General features: G+C 33.2%; 1 protein-coding gene across 1 annotated transcript in view; it reads right to left on the bottom strand.

Moving 5' to 3' along the window:
* Nucleotides 1-12203, bottom strand: part of PCDH11X (protocadherin 11 X-linked) — a 793868-nt gene that overhangs the window by 742399 nt on the left and 39266 nt on the right. Inside the window, exon 2 of the mRNA XM_063634662.1 lies at nt 2470-3053. Within this exon, the coding sequence (XP_063490732.1) occupies nt 2470-3009 (540 nt within the window). The 5' untranslated portion in view covers nt 3010-3053. The remainder of the gene's footprint in view (nt 1-2469; nt 3054-12203) is intronic.

Below are 12203 nucleotides of genomic sequence, written 5' to 3'. Positions count from 1 at the left end.
AGTCACCCATGTCATGGCCCTCTGCATGCCGGGGGCTATGCTTTGTGTTCCATTCTCATTATTTTTAACAAGCAGTCAAAACAGTATTTGTCCACGGGGCCATACAAATGCCCCAGTACTTTAGGCACATCATATAGTTACTTTAGGCTTATCACACATTCTAAAACAGAAAGAAATTTTAGAGCATTTCTAAGACTAATCTAAGAACCTGTAGTGAGACCTTTTGTCATTTGCTGACAATCTTTCAAAGAATGTCAAATGAAAGCATATTTTAACGAAGCTAAAATTATGCCAGCAGGCTTATTTGTTTTATTTGAATTAGTTAAGCAGCTTTCAAGACAAATCAGAAATTTCTTGGAAGTTCATTAAGCTGCCCTAAGGGAGACATGACAAAATTATTCTTTGAATAAAGCACTACATTTTAAAACAACACATTTGTCAAGATGGTCAGTTGAAGAGACCCTATTGCCAATATCTGATTTAAACTTGGTAAGGTCTCATTTTGATTTTATCTATTAATTTTTATTGTCCAAATAAACATTTTTTATTTGTTTAGGCTGTGCTGTTCAATATGATAGCCACTAACCACATGTGGCTATTAAAATTAAAATGGAATTAATTAAACATTTAGTTCCTTAGTAGCACTAGCTACTAAGTACTTTCAAGGACTCTATAGCTATGTGTGACTAGTGGCTACTGCATTGTTCTCACGCAGATTACCGTCCTTGCAGAAAATTCTGTTGTGAAGTGTTGCTTTAGAGAGAGACTATCCACTCTGTTATTCAATTTATTATGTCAAGTGATAAGCCTCACATTTCTATAAGTACTTAAATGTTTTAAAGCATCTTCAAAAATCTTTTATGCAGGTATGTCTACTCTATACTAAGTGCTTATTCTTCCCAATTCTGCCCCTGTGATAATTATCATCCTCATATTACGACTGAAGAAATTAAAGCTCAAAAAGATTAAGCTGAAAGTACCATGTCTGGTAAGAGGTAAGCACAAAACTGTGATCCATATCTATCTGACTCCTGAATATTTTTCCATTTCATCAGATAAGGAGATGTCATTGCAGGAACTTCACCCCAAAGTGCTCATTTAAAAATCATCTAAATTTTAGTTTTTTTGAAGAACCTCCAAACTGTTCTCCTTAGTGGTTGTACTAATTTACATTCCCACCAACAGTATTCAAGGGTTCCCTTCTTTCCAAATCCTTCTCTTTCTGTTTTCACTTCATATACTCAAACATATCTGCATTTCACTGAAATTTGCTCAAGAGGTCTGTAGCCTTCCATTTCTGAATGAATTTATAAACAAATATATCTTTACAATAGATCAGCATCAGTTGAGCAATTTTCCCATATTATATATCCTCCAGGTCAAAACCTTCAGATGATATATATCAGAATGTCTTATTTATATGTTTTGGGGCATATTTTTAACACTAGTTATATATAGATCATAGTTTGGCAGAATATTTAGAAAAGTGTGAAAATCCCCTGAACATATCTATCTGAAACATGCACATTTGTTATTTCATTAACATATATTTTCCAAGATCATTCAAGTGCATTGTACTATTTCACATACCCAAATCTGAGTTATCTATCACTCTTTATATCATATAAAAAATTAAAAAGAATTGATCATTAACTTGATAAATGTGGCCCCTCTGCACATATTTTGAAGAATATCAAATATTCTATCTATTCTTCTCTCTACCTTCTCCATCCTAAGACCCAAATCAAGCCAGAATACGTTATTCAAATTAACTGATTGAATCTTTTTTGTTAAAAGGCTTACTTACCCGTTACAACAAATGAACACTGTTTTCAAATAATTGTAAAAAAAATGAAAATATTTAACATTAACAGAACATTGAATAAAATTTAATCTCAATTTGATGATTCAGGATATGCTAAAGACCTTGCCTTATCTTGAAATCCTCATGAAAAATACTTATCTATATATGTTCAGAAATGCTAGTAATAAATTAAATTATTCTAGTCACCTCTCAAATAGATTTATTTGGCACCATATCAAATGGCAAGATAAAATTTGTGTATCTAAAGTAATCACTAGGAAAACTTGATAATCAGATTTATGGATTCATTCTTAATGATTTGCTTATGTCAAGTTTTTGGCAGAAGCATGACTGGACAGATTAAAAGAATGAAGCTGGGCAAACTACTGATTTGTAAGTAGCAGGGCTGACCTCCTTGTCTGATCCCTTTATAGATTAATGAAAACACAACTGTTTGAAAATGAATATACATACCATGAAAATTCATAATCCTCATGTAATTGCAAAAACTGCTTTGATGAATTTTCTCCACTATGCTTTAAATTACATAAATTTTGAAAAATTGGGGTGGTGGCTTACTCGAAATTTGAAATACATTAATATCATTTTATTTTACTCTTTAAAAAATGAGATGATATCTTTAACAAAGTGATTTTAAAACGCACCTTAATTAGTTCGTAGTTTTGAACTCCGTTTATTCCTACGTCAGGATCAACAGCCGCTGGGAGAGTATATTTAGAGTTTATAGCCGAGTTCTCTGGAATTGATATGTTGATAACCGTTGCTGGGAACAATGGTGCATTATCATTTATATCTTCTATCAGAAAACGTATCTTAACCAGTCTAAATATTTCATCCGGCAAAATGGCAACCTCCACTTCATAAAAGCACTGCTCATCCCTTGGGATACCAGCACATAATTTCTCACGATCAATGCGAGCGCCAGTAGTGAAGATCTCACCAGTATCCTCTTCAATTCGAATCAGTGGCACATCTCCAGTCTTGTACACTAGCTTGAACTGCATAGCAGATGTCAAGGACTTGTTTGGAATCAGCGACAAGTTAAGGTCTTTCAACAAGTCGCCTATCAGGACGTTTTCTGGCATTTCTTCTCGGATGGTGTAGTTTTTCTCCTGGGCGCCAGAGTGGAACACCACGCATGCTAGCAGGACCGCGAAAATGTACGTCCCGGACAACAAGTCCATACCAGGTACACTTGTTACAGTTTGTTGTATTAACCCGCACAACACTGACCAAGAGAAGAGGAGAGAGAGAAGAGGAAGAAGAAATTATTAAGAAGCCAACCCTAAACATGCATGTTAACAAAAACTGTTTTAAATTAAAATCACTAAATGAGATGTTAGCATAATTGACACTCTGTTAATTAGTGATAAATTTGTTCTGAATCAAATAGTATGAATCTGTACATTAAGAATAAAGAATAAAGATAAATGAAATAAGATACCTACAGTATCAAAAATGACACAGAGTACCTATAAAAGTGTCCACCATTGATAAATTATAAAAGATAATACTTTAATATACCAAGATAGTCAAAGAGAATACAAATAATTAAAATATTTAATTCAATAGTTAAGGGAGAATAAAGGGTATTTGTTACAAATCACAAAGTATAATCATTATTCTTTGTTATAATATAGGTTTAAAATGCAATTATTCTCTCGGCAATGAATAATTTATACAATAGTCCATTTCTTCAGCTCTGGGCATCAAAGTGAAAAAAAATTGATCTGGATAAAAGGAGGCAAGGAATCATTATAAAGGAGGGACTAATAAAGTTTGATGTGAAGAAGAGAAGTTTGGGAGAGGAGAGGGGTTGATGTGACTAATGCCTAAACATGGTAACAACTATCATGTGAAAAGGGGATTAGAGGATTTTTCTTTGGATAAGAAAAACAAGAATAGCTATTAATATAAAGTACAAGTAAGCAACTTTCAGATTGACATAACTGCTTATTAAAGGATTCTGAAAAAAAAAAAAGGTTTCAGGATATTTCAGGGGTGTATTCCATATCTTTGGAGGTACTGGACCACCAGATTAGATCTACTATATTTGCTTTAGATATATGGATTTGGTAGATGACGCCCAAACTAGAAGTCCCAACCCTGAGAATTTATGTTTATAGAACGCAGAAAGTAGTTCATATAAAAATGGGTTTTCACATCTATAGACTAACAGGAATTATACAACTTCAAGGAACAGCTTGAGAAGGGCTTGAAAATAAGAAAGGCATTTAAAAACTGTACCGAGTTGAAAGTGAGTCAAAAATCAATCTCTCTTGCTACTTCTCCCTATTATTTTTCACTCACTGAAAGCTTTAAAATTATTTCAGTTCTTGAACTTTTCTGACAAAGTTCAATGAGGAATTTTGATTTTCTTAAAATCTGCAAATTTTATCTTCACTTTCGTAATTCTCAATTCTTATTCTCTATTTTATTTATCCTCAAGTTTATATGTTAAATATCTTTTAATCTCTAGTATAATTAAACATTCTGATGTGCTTCTTCTGGATAGTATTTGCAGATGACATATTATATAAACAAAATTAAATTTGTATCACACTGAGCTAAAGCCTATCAGATGTTATACTTTTATAATTAAATGAAGGTTAATGCAACTATTAAGGTATTTGGCAGTTTTGAAAACTCAGTGGTCAGATGGTTATTTAAAATTCCATTCCAGAAATGTATTAATGTATATAGGTATCCAATTAAGGAATTTATCAATATTTATTGGTAATCGATAACATCAACAAGTTTTAGTAATTGTTCTAAAAACAGGACTACAGGATATAAATAACTTGTTATGGATATTGTGCTCTGATTATGCCAAGCAATGTGTTATATGAAATAACTGTCCCATTGCATAGCTACACATCCACATTTTTTAAAATATGCATATGCCAATGTTGGAAGACACAAAATTGGAAAAAAAGAAATCTTCCTATTTACAATCAATAATCAAATAAATGCATCTGTTGCAACAATCGAGATAGTTTAGGTCAGGAGTAGACTTAAAACATCTCATTAATTTTTATCACAAAATTTTAAAAACATATATTATGAATCCAGCGACTTTCCTATGTTAAGCAGTTGGTATCATATATAAAATATGTTATTTATGATAGTGAATAATGCTAGAGCTGAAGACATTCTTTATCCTAGTAAACAACACAAAAACACTGGTGCCTGTGGTATAGTATTTTTAGCATCATTTGTACAATGATGTGCATTGGGATTACATAATATAAAAACTTGCTCAAAATTCAGTCTTGTGAATTTTTGGTTTTATACTCTGTTATGAAGTTGAGATTAAAAATACCCCATTGATACTACCAGCTAATATGCACAGATATATGTGTTCTATATGCTGTGAATCTAGCATATCTAAGAAGTTTTGGATGTTTATGTGATTTTATAAATGTCATGCAAACATAAGCAGAAATAAAAATGGGGCAGTGACAATTGGAATTAAAATTATCGCTCTATTCTTATCTTACCCTTAGGTATTACACATTATTACAACTGGCAGAAGAATACTACAGACTGTTTTTAAAAACATTGCAGGATATTCTCACTTAGAAGTGGGAGCTAAATGATGAGAACTCATGGACATATACAGGGAAACAACACACACTGGGGCCTATTGGAGGCTGGAAGATGGGAGGAGGGAGAGGATCAGGAAAAATAACTAATGGGTACTAGGCTTAATACCTGGGTGATGAAATAATCTGTACAACAAACCCCCATTGCACAAGTTTACTTATATAAACATGCACATGTACCCCTGAACTCAGAATAAAAGTTAAATTAAAAAAATAAGATAAAACAACCTTGAATTCCTGGGATAACCCCCCAAAAAGAAAAGCAAAATAAAGAAATAAAAGCATTGCATGCATGTTGCAATATCTCTACACAACAGAAAGAATTAATAGAGCAATCTAGTTCCAAGAAGTCACCCTCTCCCAATCCATTCTAAATCTGTTCTACTCTATCTTTATTTTTTATTTTTTTAATTATACTTTAAGTTCTAGGGTACATGCAGGTTTGCTACATATGTATACATGTGCCATGTTGATGTGCTGCACCCATTAACTCATCATTTAACATTAGGTATATCTCCTAATGCTATCCCTCCCCCCTCCCCCCACCCCACAACAGGCCCCAGTGTGTGATGTTCCCCACCCTGTGTCCAAGTGTTCTCATTGTTCAATTCCCACCTATGAGTGAGGACATGCAGTGTTTAGTTTTCTGTCCTTGCAATAGTTTGCTCAGAATGATGGTTTCCAGCTTCATCCTTGTCCTTAAAAAGGACATGAACTCATCCTTTTTTATGGCTGCATAGTATTCCATGTGCCACATTTTCTTAATCCAGTCTATCATTGATGGACATTTGGGTTGGTTCCAAGTCTTTGCTATTGTGAATAGTGCCACAATAAACATACGTGTGCGTGTGTCTTTATAGCAGCATGATTTATAATCCTTTGGGTATATACCCAGTAATGGGATGGCTGGGTCAAATGGTATTTCTAGTTCTAGATCCTTGAGGAACTGCCACACTGTCTTCCACAATACCATCATCATATAAAACATTTTAAAATGTGTTTCATAACTGGAAATTCATTCAGTGGTTTTAAAAACGGGTAAGAAATTTTGAGAAAAAAATACCATTTCTAAAGCTTAAGTGAATATATGTGTTGCCAACCTAGAAGGAATGTTCACCCTCTAGTTAATAAAGAGTTTGAGATGAAATGAATTCATGGAGGTTTAGCCACTTATTCAACAAATACCTATTAAGCAATTTTTATATGTCAAGCACAGTTCTAGACACCGAAGGTACATCAGTGAACAAAACAGAGTTTATATTTGATAATATATTCTAGTATGTCTTTAATTCAATGTTCAATTACTGTATAATGAACTCATCTCTGCTTCTACCAGGATGTGAACATGCATGTTTAAGTAACCTCAATCTCCAGATTTTGATTTCAACCCTCACATTTGCCACTTGAAAATTTATTATCTTTAAAATTTATTAAGTTTTCTTTGAAAATGCTGAGTTTAATTCTTTGAATGAACAGTACAGAAATTTAGCTACTAAATATGGATATAAATAATCACTGCTTAGTCTTATGGAAGCATGGCACATTTAACTCAGATATCCAGGGAAAATATGCCTACATACGTATCTTAATGTATGTAAATTACATTCTAATTTTTCTGTCTCATGAAACATGTGACAAGATAACCTTAAATTTCTTTGCCCTTCTCCTACAACCCACTCCTACTATAGATTAATGTTAGTTTGGAAATTGATAAAGGAAACAACACAAAAGAAGATATAAAGAACTAAAATTTTTGACAAGTTCCAGTAGTGCCCATGCTATTTAAGTGATGCCCTTTATCAGCAAGACATCATGGTTGGGTAAGCAATAGTTGTATTTAGAGGGACACAATAATGACAATTAGAGAAAGCAAAAGCAGAAATAAAATAAGCATCTCTGAAAATTTAAAGATATATAAAGCAAAAATGGAAGTTCATTTTATCATCTCTGAGTAGGTAAGGGAGCTAGGCATCTACTATATGCAATTCTAGAAATTTCAAACCACACAATTAATGTTCAAATGCTTTGTCAGAAGAATTTCAAGGCATAATTTCCCTAATATTTTTTAAATTTTTTCTTCATTATAGTGCTGGTTTCATTTGTAATATATTTAAATGAATTCTATGTGAATTACTGGATTATACACTACAACAACAAACACATGAGTGAATGGCTTATATGCTACAATTTTTGTACAATTTCTACAATAGTACAAATTTAAGTATTACATGAAGATAAGAAATATCTATCTGCTGCCCATTATCCTAACTCCACTTAGATCTCATCATTCCAATTATTTCAGTGTTTCATGAAGTCAAAAATACACCATTTAACAGCCATAATATATTAGGTGGTCACTACTGTTGTGTTCTTGGTCTCAAATACAAGCAAAGCTTCTTTTACAGCCTGGGTAAACAATAAGGTAGTTCTTGAGGTTGACAGGAATCTAGAACATTGCAAGAAAAGTAACCACATTGGGAGAAAGACAAATTGGAGCAACTGATAAACTTAGTATTTTCAGAGGAACTGACCACAGCAAGCAGAGGCGGGCAAGGGCATTGGCTGTCCAATTTTATATAATTATTTCCTGTGTATTCTGAAACTTGAGATGTCAAAATAAAAAATTTAATAAAGCACAGTAATTATATAAGACTGGTTTGTTAAATTTTATTCCACAAACAGCTTGCTTATTGTACTTATTGTACATGTCTAATTTTTCACATTTGGGTCTAAACCTCTCTGAGAAGTGGATTCCATCAATGCTGCTTCCCTCTCCAAATTGTTTATTGTTTGCTGATTCATTCTAGCATTCCAACAACAGTTAGTGTGGTGTTCTCTAACAGGGTTTCAAAATCTGATAATAATCAAGCTCAAATAGCACTTATAAGACAAATTCTAAAGGTTGCTCTTCTATATTAAGTTTTCTGGAATTTTGATATATGATTTAGGGAACATTTGAAACATGGCTTTACATAATAAGCAAGCAAGAGACACATTCTTCATGGCAAAAATATAACGTTTGTCTATCATCACACATTCTTCTATTGCCTCAGGGTGAATGTAATATTGCTTGTTTCAGTATCTAATAATTATTTTACTGTACTTTGTCAACAAGTACCAGATTATCATAATAAATAAGTCCTAAATTTGTCAAAGTTCAAAGGATAATTTCCACTCTGTGTAGTATTTGGATTGCTTTACGTGATTTTAAATCAGTTATTTCATTTAATCTGTATAACAACTATGTGATATATATAAATATCTGTAGGCATTGCTTTATATATTATTTTTTATCAAATAGGCATTAATTTCACATTCTGTAAATTCTCTAGATGATCACATTTTAAGAAGGTAACCAAAGGTCCCTCATGTGTAAAGGAAAAGTGTTTGCAGAAGAAAAGAGAAAGAAACAGAAAGTGATGGGCTTGGAATCTATTATTCATGGGTGAAATTATGGAGGTGGTATAGCATCATAAAATTAAAGAGATCAAGGGGCATGGAGAGGTGATGTTCAATAATGGAGGGGTCAGGCATGACAATTTTAGTCATTTGTTAACAAATGTGGTTTCTTCATATATATATATAATTGTGTGTGTGTGTGTGTGTGTGTGTAACATATACATATTTGTGTCTTCACTGGGTATTTGTTGAAAAGCCTATTTTGAGTTTTATATATAAGGATAAGTAATACTTCTATTAGTCACTATTCCATGAATTAATAAAACAGTACAGGAAAACAGGTAGTATTATATCTATGAGTTTTATATATAAGGCTAAATAATACTTCTATTAGTCACTATTCCATGAATTAATAAAACAGTACAAGAAAACAGGTAGTAATATATCTATCATATTAGTGTCTAAATATCTATATAGAAAGACCAATTAATATTTTACTATTGATTGCTCACCTCCCCAAACTTCAGTACTAATTGCAATATCTGCACAAAGCACTTTATCAGATCACTCCCCTATATACGTACAGTGCATATTCTAGCACGACTTAATTTATTTTTTGTGTTGGGTTCTAAATTATCAAATTACAATGCAGTAAAATCGACAGTTGAAAGCAAATGAGATATAGCACAAGAATCTTGGAAATGATGGCTAAAAACAAGATCCAAGTTGATGGTCTGTAAAACAAATCAAGGTAAGATATTAATAATCAGAAAATGAATTATATCCATCAATTTATTGTTCCAAGGAACAGAGAAATGACTTTAATAGTTGCATTCATTCACCCCATGAGACAATGAAGCTCTTCCTATTAAGATGACTTTGGAGTTGCACAATCCATAATCAGTAACTACACATCCTAGAACGCTAAGCAAAAATGACATAGCAACCTTTTAAAACTAATCTTACGACTTGGTTTATCAACTGCCTAATAACAGATGCCTCAGCCTAAAGATTCAACAATATTCCTTCTCATTTTGGTTCTCACTTTTTTACACATATTTTAATATTATTTCTGTGATTTTTGTTTTGTGTCACCTCAAAACCAAAAAGATGGATAACCAATTAAAAATGACAACATTAATTAATAAATGAATTGAAAAACAACTGAACCATAAATGTGAAACACACAAACCATATTTCGAATCTTCAGTTGTGATACACTTAGAGTAGAAAAAATGATAAAGAATTCTGCCTTTTGGCCGAGGCGGGCAGATCACGAGGTCAGGAGATCGAGACCATCCTGGCTAACACGGTGAAACCCCGTCTCTACTAAAAAATACAAAAAATTAGCCGGGCCTGGTGGTGGGCGCCTGTAGTCCCAGCTATGCGGGAGGCTGAAGCAGGAGAATGGTGTGAACCTGGGAGGTGGAGCTTGTAGTGAGCTGAAATCATTCCACTGCACTCCAGCCTGGGTGACAGAGCGAGACTCCATCTCAAAAAAAAAAAAAAAAAAAAGAATTCTGCCTTTTAAAATGGAATTTACATTAATAAGTATAATCAAACACTACTTCATGGATAGAAAGAATAAATATCATTAAAATGGGATACTACCCAAAACAATTTACAGATTGTTATTCCTATGAAACTACCAATGACATTCTTCACAGAAGTAGAAAAAAACTATGTTAAAATTCATATGGAACAGAAAAAGACCCCAAATAGCCAAGGCAATCCTAAGCAAAAAGAACAAAACATGAGGCATCACATTACCTGACTTCAAACTATACTACAGGGCTACAGTAATGGTACTGGTGCAGAAACAGACACATAGATGAATAGAACAGAATAGAGAGCCCAGATATAAGGCCACACACCTATAACCACGTGATCATCCACAAAGCTGAAGAAAACAAGCAATAGGGAAAGGACTCCTTACACAACAAATCGGGCTGGGACATCTGGGTAGCCATGTGCAGACAACTGAAAATGGACCCCTTTCTTACACCATGTACAAAAATCAACTCAAGATGAATTAAATATCCATAAAACCCAAAACTATAAAACCTAGGAAGACAACCTAGGGAATTCCATCCTGGACAAAGGAAGTGGCAAAGATTTCATGATGAACATGCCAAAAACAATCACAACAAAAGCAAAATTGACAATGGGATCTAATTAAATTTAAGAGCTTCTGCAGAGCAAAAGAAACTATCAACAGAGTAAACAGACAGTCTACAGAATGGGAGAAAATATTTGCTAACTATGCATCTGACAAAGGTCTAATATCCAGTATTTATAAGGAACTTAAGTTTACAGGAAAAAAACAACCCCGTGAACAAGTAGGCAAAGGACATGAGGAGACACTTTTCAAAAGAAGACTTACATGTGGCCAGCAAGCATATGAAAAAAAGCTCAATATCACTGATCACTAGAGAAATGCAAATCAAAACCTCAGTGAGATATCATCTCACAGTAGTCAGAATGGCTACTATTAACAAGTCAAAAATAACAGATGCTGGCGAGGTTGCAGAGAAAAGAGAATACTTTTACAATGTTGGTGGGAGTGTAAATTAGTTCAACTATAGTGGGAAGCAGCATAGCGATTCCTCAAAGAGGTAAAACCAGAACTACTATTTGACCAGTAATCCCATTACTGGGTAACTACCCAGAGGGATATAAATCATTTTACCATAAAGACACATGCACACAAATGTTCACTGCAGCACTATTCACAATAGTAAATACATAGAATCAACCTAAATGTCCATCAATAACAGACTGAATAAAGAAAATGTGGTACATATACATCATGGAATACTATGCAGCAATAAAAACTAAGGAGATCATGTCCTTTGCAAGACCATGGATGGAACTGGAGGCCATTATCCTTAGCAAACTAATGAAGGAACAGAAAAACAAATATTGAATGTTCTCACTTTTAAGTGGGATGTAAATGATGAGAACTGATAGACACAAAAAAGGGAACAACAGACTCTGGGGACTAATTGAGCATGGAGTGTGGGAGGAGGGAGAAGAGCAGAAAAAAAAATTGAGTACTAGTCTTAGTACCTGGGTGATGAGATAATTTGTATAACAAACTCCTGTGGCATGAGTTTACCTATATAACAAACCTGCACATGCATACCTGAACCTAAAATAAAAGTTAAAGAAATAAAGTAAATATTTTTCCCATTAAAAAATAAGTAAAATGGAATTTACATTTATAAGTTAAAATAAACCCTACTTTTTGTGTGTTCCTTAGTTTCACAATAAAAGCATGTACTGGGTTCAGCCTGGTTTTCATGAAGGAATAGCATCTACAAGAGAAAATTCAAATGTATTTACAAGATGTTCATACAAAGATAAGGTATAAA

The sequence above is a fragment of the Symphalangus syndactylus genome, chromosome X (genome assembly GCF_028878055.3).
Source record: "Symphalangus syndactylus isolate Jambi chromosome X, NHGRI_mSymSyn1-v2.1_pri, whole genome shotgun sequence".
In the NCBI taxonomy this organism is placed as follows: domain Eukaryota; kingdom Metazoa; phylum Chordata; class Mammalia; order Primates; family Hylobatidae; genus Symphalangus; species Symphalangus syndactylus.
Note: the sequence above shows the minus strand (reverse complement) of the source record. Positions and strands in the feature narration are given on the sequence as shown.